General features: G+C 35.3%; 1 protein-coding gene across 1 annotated transcript; it reads right to left on the bottom strand.

The window, feature by feature from the left end:
* Positions 1–364: 364 nt before the first annotated feature.
* On the bottom strand, positions 365–4,355 carry LOC112500672 (dicarboxylate transporter 2, chloroplastic-like). The gene is made up of 4 exons (XM_025104217.1): positions 3,508–4,355; positions 2,202–2,515; positions 1,169–1,617; positions 365–641 (listed from the first exon to the last, which is right to left on the bottom strand). Exons 1-4 carry the CDS (start codon positions 4,327–4,329, stop codon positions 526–528), a joined length of 1,701 nt encoding a protein of 566 aa, XP_024959985.1. The 5' UTR covers positions 4,330–4,355; the 3' UTR covers positions 365–525.
* Between the last annotated feature and the right edge of the window lie 6,385 nt (positions 4,356–10,740).

Below are 10,740 nucleotides of genomic sequence, written 5' to 3'. Positions count from 1 at the left end.
CTATATATATATATATATATATATATATATATATATATAGAATTGGGATTACGTTTTATTTTCCTTCTTTTTTTCACGTAATCCCAATTCTATATATATATATATATATATATAATCATATCAAATTTGGTATAATATTGTCTGTTGTTTTGTTAGTCTCTCGAATGGTAGATGTTACCGTCCATTTAATACTTCTTTCCTTTGATCCTGTTGTTAACCAATTGAGATCATGGTTCGTAACAATGTCTCCTTTTACCGACCGGTTGTTACCCATCTTTAACCAATCCGAACGTAAACAGTCTCAGTCGATCCGGATCCAAACCTTAACCGGTTTTCAGAGCCTTTGGATGTGGTGGAAAACCCATCCCAACAACAAACGAACAACAATTTGATTTCCCAATCAAGTCTTTTTGCTACACTCAAGTCTACATACAGCCAAGAGGTCAAAACTTCAAAACTACTTTCTTCTTCTTTTTACTTGTATGCTCCTCTCATGAAACCAAAGATATCTATCAACTTGAGCAATCAGTACAACCCCAAGAACTTCCACCATACGCCCCCGACTACTGTCCAGATCACCGCGTTAACACAAGCCATTATGAATCCGATCTTGAATACATCTGGGAGCTCCACGTAACCCGCTGTTCACAAAACAAAAACTTAAATCACAATGCAGCATTGATGGTCCTTAACCTTGGGTGTGTTTGGTATGCAGACGGGATAGGAATGGACAGAACTGGTCAGACGAGAGTGAGGCAGGTGGGTGAAAGAGGTTTTAGGATTTCAATTTGACATGGGTAGTTTAGTAATTTACCAATCTTGTCTCGTCTCACTGATTTTTGTTCCACATAACAAAAAAATGTTTTTGTCTCACTCAGTTATGTCCTCTCTTGGTCTTAATGTCGCATCGAACTCGAGACAATAAGTTTTTTCCCAGTCCCACGTACAAAATGCACCTAGGGTCAAACCCATTACTTCACATATCCAAATTCGACATGGACCTTGTTGTCATCTGATACCAAAACTCGTATTTTCGCAATCTATTTGAACCTTAATCTATTCCTTAAGTTTCCTCCACAAAAAAATCTAAAGAATTCATAGTGACTTGCTTGTTGAAGTTTAGTTCGTTTGACCTCAAAAGTCAAACTTCAGTGAAAAAGTAACGTACCTCCAAAGTAAACGGCGGCTTGACCGCTGCTGTAATGAGTTTGAGCACCAAATAAGTTGGTGTTGTAAGCTAATGCAAGTGCTGCCAATATAGCAGGCACTCCGGCTGCCAAGTGCATGGCAAGAAAGGCGGAGTATAAGGCTCCAACGTGGCCGGTTTGACTAGCAAACATGTAGTGGATTATGAAGTAAGCCCCCTGAAGAACACCAAATGCGGCTGGCCAGCTCAACGAGAAGGATTGAAGGAATTTAGCAACACAATTAGACATCCACGATACGATTCCAAGGTTCGTCAATTGACCGGCCATGCCCACGAGTACTGCGAACCAAGATAAAGTATCCCATGCCGATTTTTCACTTAAGCAATCATCCCATTCAAGAACTCCTAGCAACAAGAGTACCGATAACCCCAACATTGCAGTAACGACACTCGCTATTCCGATAGCATCCCTGTGTAGAGAAGAAACCACATTATACAATTTTCCATCATTTTCAATTTTATGGGTCCCGTAATTTTTTTTGAATGTGATATCAACAACCCCAAGTGCCACCGATCTAGAGATGCACAAAAAAGCCTGGGCCCAGTAAGCCCGAGCCCAGGCCCCGCCTTGAAATCTGATAAGGCCAACTGTTCTTCAAGGCTCGGTTTTTCAGGAAAAAACCCGGTTATGCCCATCTGAAAAAGCCTGATCAGGCTCTCTTTCAACCCCAAATTCCGGCCCAAGCATTTTTTGCTTACTGAAAATCGGGCTTGGAAGGCTCGGGCCATGTGCATCTCTCACTAATCCATGTGGTCTGGGCCCACCGCCATACAGTCCTAGAACTGGCATGGCCACAAGGGTTTTTGCACCTAATGGGAACCGAACCTGGGAGTAAGAGGAACTACTCTTCTTATTGACCCAGGGGATCGCCACCGAGCTCAGCCCTTGTGGTTGTGGGTCCCGTATTTGCACATAATATATAACCAGGATCCGCAAAATGAAAAATGTTAAATGGCCAGAACAAAACCAAGCAGTTTATCAAATGCTACATACCCAAATACCCATAGAGAGACGGCAAGAAGCATGGTGCCGATCATCACCCATTCGTTAGTTGTAACAGGGCCCATAGCTTCAAGCCTCTTTGCAGCCATGGCAGGGGCATCCGGTGTATCTTTGGTTTCAGGAGGGTAAATTTTGTACAAGATGTATGGAGTCAGTAGAAGTGAAACGAAAGCAGGTAAACTAGCGGCCTTGAACCAAGAAACCCATGGACTTGCAATGACTAAGCCAAGTTCCTCCGCCAATTTCAAACACAAGAGGTTTTGAGCTGCGGCAGTCAGAAAAAGCGCGCTAGAATTGCCAGCACACTGTCAAGCATCCGTGTATGGATAAGTCATACAAACAAGTTCACAAAAATAACACATATTCCCTCCATTCCATCAAAACTGCAACATTTGATCTAAAATTACACGATGATATTGGTTTGGGTCGATAAGATTCCCTTATTTTCCCAAATTTTAAGGGCATTCAATAAGTTTGGTCATTAGTCAAACACTTTGAAAGTTGGGAGTCTTCATGGAAACAGTCGCCTCCACTAATTAGGGTAAAGGACAAGTCTGTGTACATCCTACCCTCTCCAGACCCCACCTCCAGGTGGGATATACTAGGCTTGTTTGGTTTGGTTAACAGTCAAACATTTATCGTCTAGTCAAACTATGCAATTTTCTTGGAACGGAGACTCGGAGAGAGTGCATAACTATGATGAATATGCATGGTAGATTTGCATATATAATACTTACACCAATTGAACTCTATGGCATTAGATCTACTTGCCATGGAACTAAAAGTTGACCTTACCCTTTGTCAAATAGCTTAATACATCAAACCTTGCCCTCTTGCTCCACAAGAAGCCATACCTAATCCCCATAAAGATCTAATTTTTAATGACAATTTGTCTTAAATTCCATTTGTTTAGATCATTTTCTTCAATTTCAGGGTCTCATCTCCATTTATCTTAGTGTCATTGAATTGGGACCCGTAAAGCCAGATCGATAAACAAAATTAATGATACAAATCAAACCGAATGAACCCAGTATATCTCACTCGAAAGTAGGCTCTGGACGTGGAATGTATGAACCCTTTAGGGTAGAGTTCTTTCCGCGAAGACGCGCTTGTGATGTGCAAAGATCAATGGTTGTGTGCAATAATTCTTTAGTCTTAGAATTCACATTGTGAAACAATATACAAGATGCAATTTTACTGAAATCTGATGGCAAATAGGATCTAGATTCAATCACATTTCTCATCAATAACAAATGTATAAATTGAGCAAAATTATTCAAATCGAATTTGAGCTAACCTGGAATTGAGACTGAATAAGATATGAGCCCAATTTTCTCGCAGATGGATCGTTAGGTTTACTTCCAGCTGACAGTGATAACGACTTAATAATGGGCAAGAAGACGCCGCCGGCCCTGGCGGTGGTACTGGGCATCGCCGGAGCAATCAAAGCTTCGCTCAAAGTCAACCCATACGACAAACCCAATGTACTTTTTCCTAACCATTTCACGAAATAGGTTGCAATTCGATCCCCTAATCCAGTCTTAACAAACCCACGAGCAAAGAAGAAGGAAATCACAATCAACCAAATGACTTCATTGGTGAAGGCGCTAAACGCCGTTGTGAATGTTAGGGTTTTGGTTACAATGGTGGTGGTGAGACCTAAAAGAGCCCACGCGCCGACGGGTAACGGAGAGAGAACAAGTCCGGCGATGGTGGAGACGAAAATCGCGAGGAGTTGCCATGCTTGTGCAGTGACTTCAACCGGTTTTGGAACAACGAAACGTACTAGTAAACCGATCGCGACTGAGAGTACTAGAGGAACGATCTTTGCGCCTTGTAATTGCGATTTAGGGGATTCAGTAATCGAATTCTCATTGGTGGATGAAGCTAAGACGGGTTTAACAGGTCTTGAGAGGGAAGTGAAGAGGGAGGGTTTAGTGGTGGTGGTCAAGAAGAGGCGGCGAGGGTTGGTGGTGGTGGTTTGTGGTGATCGGAGAAGGGGAGGGAAAGTGGGTTTTGTGGTGGAGAAGACCTGCGGCGGAGATTTAGAGAGAAGACGAGATCGGAGGCGAAGGGAAGGTGGGCAGAAGGCAGTAGAGAAAAGCGCAGAGGCCTCCATTGTCGATTGGAGCAATGAAAGAAGGTATGGAATTTGTAAAAATGGCGATTGATTGCAGCGGAAAGTACGAAGATGAGTCCGCCACAGAATTTGTTTTGTGCTGACAAACGACGGAGAATGTGAATATGAATATGAACCTGTTGCATTATATTTTAATTTTATCCCAACACAAATATTTATTACATTTCCGTACGTTTATTTACCGGACAAATGGTATTAAAAAAATTGAGAAATGTATTATTTTAAAAAGAGTAAGGGTTCGTTTACTCAAATGCTTACTCGGTAAGCGTTTATTGATATGAATCAACACTATCATTTATTTTGATGCGTAAGAATTTAATACATCAAAACATATCGAATGCAACAATTTATTGGGTAAGAGTCACCATCATCACTTACTGGGTAAGAATATCTATTCCTTCTCATCGATCTTACCCGGTAAGACTATTGGCCTTTCTCATATTCATCCGATGAGAAAATTTATCCGGTAAGCACTTACCAAGTAAGTGTTTAGTAAACGGCCATGAATTACATTGTTAGCCCCGGTCGTTTATTCAGAATATGGATATGATCCATCTTTTAAAATTAGTATTAGTTGTGTATCCACGTAATGCAACGGGATGTAAAATTTTAAAAAGATATAAGCATGAAATGAAACAATCCAATGATCTATTTGAAAATAAAAAGTACAAGTAACAAGAAGATAGCTTTTGCGCACAACAATCACATTCTCAAAATACCAATCATTGTAAATTTATACATTATAATAGGAAGAAAAAAAAAAGAACGGGGTTCAACTGTTATTCTACAGACTTGGAGCTATCAGATGATCCCTAATATAAAATAGGTTGTCTGCACAAATAAATGATTTAAGTGTTTACGCAGGGATATTAACCATGCAAAGTGAATTCTCAAGTAGTCGCGTATCTACTACCTCCAGGACTGTTGGCTGCCTCCATCACAACTTTTTATGTCCTATATCAGATATTTGATGTTCTCAAGTTGAAAATCTATATCAGAAACATTGAATCCAAGCACATCACTTCCTTTCCTTTGCTTGAGAAAATCTTGAACAGTCTGAATATAGAATGATAGAATGTAAGACTTCTGTTGGTAATAATCAACAGCGAAGGTTCTATTTTTTCTCTACAGAGTATCCTACAGTTTGATGAACATTAACTGTAGCGATGATGCGATCTTTTTACATTATTACATCATATTAAACATGTTTATTTATGTTGAAAGTAATTTATATTAAAAATATGTGCAGTTTTTTATATAATTTGTTCAGTTTTTTTTACAAAGTTTGTGCAGTTTTTTTATCTAAAATTTATGTAGTTTTTTGTTAAAAATATGTGCAATTTTTTACGAGTTTCTGTAGTTTTTTAACGCTCAATTATTCACATGTACCGTACGAGGTTGAGGATGCGATGGGTATGCAAGAAGTTGAAATGAGATTCAAAATTTGAGATAAAATGATTCGTATTTTTTTCAAATTGTGTGTTTAATTGGATTCGAATATGTAATCGTTAAATTTTGAACACTTACAATTATAATATGTAGTCATTAAACTTTCAACATTTACTATTAGTCTATAATGGTTTGTAATCGTTAAACAATATTTGTAACCATTTAACCGTATAATTTGTATTCTTGTTTATTTATTTAGTGTTTTGTCAATGTTTTATTTTTTATTTCTAAAAAACAAAATTTTAATATTTTAGAAAGCGAGTACCCGGAATCGGTTCCCGGCGGTTTCGGTTCCAAAAATTCAAGAACCGCTCTAACCGGTTCCGGTTCCAATATCTCAAGAACTACCGGTTTCGGTTCCTGTCAAATAAGACGGGTACCCGCTTATGCTCACCCCTACTTTCCACTAACTATGCTAACTCTAGTCCATTTAACTCAAGGGGTATTTTTGTCAATTCATTCGTTAATTAAAAACTCTTTTCAAACAACCATTTAAATAATGCCAAGTGTCCCTTTATATCAAAAACTAAAAAAAAATTATATGTTGTTTATTATATATATATATATATATATATATATATATATATATATATATATATATATATATATGGTTGGGTTCACGTGAGACCAAAAGTTTTTCATGAGACCCGTAAGACCAATTTATGTTCATTGATCAACTTTATAAGCTAATGATCTAATGGTCTAAAGTTGCATGGTGACAATTTTGTGATTATTGAGAAGTCTTGTGGCAATTTTGTGATTATGAATGTTTAGATTGTAAATCTAATCGAATAGTTAAGAATTGATTTTACGGATCTCATGAAAATTTTTTGATCTCGCATGATCCAAGTCTATCTCTCTATATATATTAAATAATATATTATATATTATATATTATTTATGTAAAAGAATTAGTGTACAAGTTGATAAAGCATTAGGCATAAGTGGACAACATTCAATAAAATTTAAATAAACCTAAACATTCAATGACAAACCCAAAATGACATCAATGAAGCTGAATTTGGTGTTAATGGTTGCCATTGCAATCTTATATATTTAGGGGCAGTTTTTACCAAACACTTGTTTGCGGTAAGAGTCACCACCTTCAATCAGGTAACGTTCTCGGCTACTAAAATGGAATGTTGGTGAACATATTTTACCTGGTAAGCGCTTATCAGGTAAAATTGTCGGTCTTTGTCATGCATCTTACTGGATAAAATTTTAATTTTAAACCTTGTCATACTCATCCAGTAAGGTAAGTGACACCAGGAAAACAACAGTAATAATGATGCTTATTTTTGGTCTACTATATTCAAAGCATATAAGGTGTTTGATAAAATGTTTGAAGGAAATGTGGTTTTTTTTTCTTGTAACCATTAAATTACATTTGAGTTATGCCAATGAAATAGTAATTTAATGATTCGTTGTTATCGTTAGGTTAATCAATTTCAATGTTTATTGATCAATTTCATCGTCAAACTCTAAGAGAAACTTAATAAAACCAAACAGTTAGGGGTAACATAGTCATTTTTATCTTTTAGATGTTTTATTTAGCACAACAAACAAACAACAATTTAGTTTTATCTGTACAGACAAATTAAGTCGAGACAAACAAATTAATCTGTACATGGCTTAATAAAAAACATCAACCAAACAGCCCCTAATCTCAAGATTCCTCCGTCTTCATGTCATTTTTCAAGATGGGTTTCGATATTAGGCCGATAAAAGATATCAATTCTAACTTTTCTCTTGTGTGAAACTAGTGATGGCCAAACCGGGACCGGCCAAGGACCGCTTGGTCTGGGACCGGTGAGGACCAATTATGGGACCTCCAGTTACGACCGGTTATGGTTTTTGTCGGATTTGTGGGACCAGGACTGGTTATGGCCCGGCCCGGCCCGACTCGATTTATTCAAAAAAATATAACTGTTTTTTTTTTAAACATAGCCGTTAACTAGCCGTTTTTGACCGTTTTTTCTTTTTTGTATTTTTTGGTTTCTAAACACTATAAATATGTAACAACGTTGGGAGATTTACATACCAAGTTCTCAATTCACAAAAAAACGTTCACAATTCTCGGTTTCTCGCTATATTTTGTGAATTTGACCCGTATTCATTTCTCGTTTTCACTTCACAATTCACATTTCTTTCTCTCTTTGTCTTACAAAATGGCCGGTGAACAACATGATGCATCAAACGAACAAGTTGCCCAAGTTCTCACCGAACACGGACGAAATAATTTTATAATAAATTTTTGTAAGACAATGTAATTTTAATTTTAATTTTAATAAAACGTATTTTTAAAGTGTATTTGAGTGACTCGTATAACAAAATTTACAATGTATTAAAAATATACATCATTAAAAAATTTAAAAATAATAATTTTTAATGCCGGGACCGACGGCTCATAACCGGTTGTGATGACGAACAAAACTGAACAGCAAACAAGATTATTCCTTCAAGTTCTCGACTTTAGATTCGAGATGCTTTGCGCAGCATCACACACGAGTATATAACTAGTATATATAAAAGGGGTCATTCAAATCAGAATTTGGTATTTTGTGAGATATATGAGGTCCAATCTTAGCCTTTCATCGTTAGCGATCAATGGTTCACATTAATAATGTTAATTACGGTAATTAGCTATCAATTTCCAAAAAAAATTAAACTTGTTGATGATATTTAGAAGTAAAGTAGTCTTTGTATATCTCTACTCGTTCCTTCCTCCGGCGAACTTTACTCGTTTCGAACTTTACCGCTTTATATACACCACCACTGTAATACACTCAAGAAACTCTATGAACACTTTAAAACGTTACCACTATGATCCAACATGCAATGTGATACATTACCACTTTAATACACTCGAGAGTCAAGAAACCGTGATACATGCTATGATACATTACCGGTAGATAGATCTCCACGTTGGTGCCCTTCGGAATATCTTAGCCAACGAGTTTTACGTATTGGTTCGAGGACTGGATGTGGCATTGTGGGATCCGATCCACGTTTTTTAATCGTTGAATGACATTGTTCAATAAACATAACTAACGTCACGATCCGCTACTCCATTACTTCCATTGCTCTTTTTAGTTGTTTCGAGAATAAAAGATGACGTATAATTGTCTAATCTTATGGGCCGTTTACCAAACGCTTACTCGGGGTAAGTGAACACCAAGTCACATTATCTTAGTGGATGAATATGGTAAGAATCAAGAATCTTACCTGGTAAGAGTGAAACAAGGACCAAGAGTCTTACCTGGTAAGTGAGGACGACGACTCTTACCACGGTAAGCGCTTACCGGGTAAATTGTTGTATATGATGCCGTTTTGGTGGACTAAAATCTTATCCCAAATAATTTTCATTATGCATCCCAGTAAAATCTCTTGAAAGCTTGTTTGTGATTGTATATCGACTAGTGATAGCTTCTAATTGTTACTTACACAATGTGCATCGTAATATCACATCAACGACCTAAATTGCCAAAAAGTCAACTATGGTCAAATCTGATCCAATCTAAAGTCAAACTCCAACTCCAATTCTCCTACTTTTTCTCCCCAAATGGTTCATTTATACCCATCATTAAAGTTATTATGTGTGAAACGAGTTAAAAGTCAACCTTTGACTAAACATCCAGACGTTAAAATTAACGACATCCCTTCTATAATTTTATAAAATTATCTACTCCGAATAAAAGTGTATTCATATTTATTAAACCTAATTACGATACTTTAATCTAACTAGAAGGATACTCGTGCAATGCAGCAAGATACATATTGATTTTAATATTTCATTTATTCTTTATCTCAGTCGATGTTATAATATGGTCTTATGTGAATTTGAAAAAGCGATGATGTTTTTTTTTCCGAATAAAATATAAATTTGAAGATATCATAAAAATTTGAGAAAAATATATCAATATCAGTATCAAATTAACTATTTAAAATTTTTTATTTTTTTAATTCAATTTTTTTAATATAATTTAAAGATAATAATTAATTATTTTATTAGAAATCGATAATTTTCCAATTATATTTAATATTTTTTATATTTTAAAGTCAGATGTTTATCCTCTATTTGATTATATTTATCTGCAGTTGGTTACGAATTCAAACATGGAGCTTTAATATGTTGTAGTTATGCATACTTTATTTGTAATCTTGAATTTTAAGTAATATGCATTAATATACAATACTTCATATATAACAAATGATTTTTAATAGTTTTTGTCAAATGCTTTATAATACAGTATATATTACAAAAATTAAATGGTCTAATATAAAACCCTTAGGAATAAATAATTAAATAATCTTAATTTATAAATTATATTAATAAATTAACTAAACCCAAAATTTAAATTAATATATTAAATAAAAATAAAAATCAAATTAACTAAAACCAATTATTGAAATTTGAAATAGATGATAACTTGGGCTCCACAAACCAACAGCCCATTAACATTTTATATTAAATTAAAGAAATTGGCCCAACACCAGGGATTGGCCCAGAAGTCTTGTCGGCCTTTTCACGTTTTTTCTTTGTTTTATTTTTATTTTTAATTTATACTATATTTAAAATATTTGACAAAAACTCTTAAAAATTTTATTTTATATATGGAGTACTGCTTATTGATAAATATTACTTAATATTCAAGATTACAAATAAATCATGCGTAAATACAACTTATTAAACTCCGTGTTTGGATTCGTATAACTAGCTGTAGATAAATATAAGGGCAAAATGCATAAAATATCAATCTACTTTCATAAATTTCTTTATTATAGCATTGTATTTTCAGTTTTTCTTATTACAGCAATGTACTTTCAAATTATTTTTTATTAGGACATTGTACTTTGAAAAATTTACCCATTATAGCATTGGGTAACCTTTTGATTTAAATTTACCCATTATACTAGGTTTTCATGCCACCTCATTGTCCA

Source organism: Cynara cardunculus (assembly GCF_001531365.2).
Source record: "Cynara cardunculus var. scolymus isolate 2C chromosome LG 17, CcrdV1, whole genome shotgun sequence".
Taxonomy (NCBI): Eukaryota; Viridiplantae; Streptophyta; class Magnoliopsida; order Asterales; family Asteraceae; genus Cynara; species Cynara cardunculus.
Note: the sequence above shows the minus strand (reverse complement) of the source record. Positions and strands in the feature narration are given on the sequence as shown.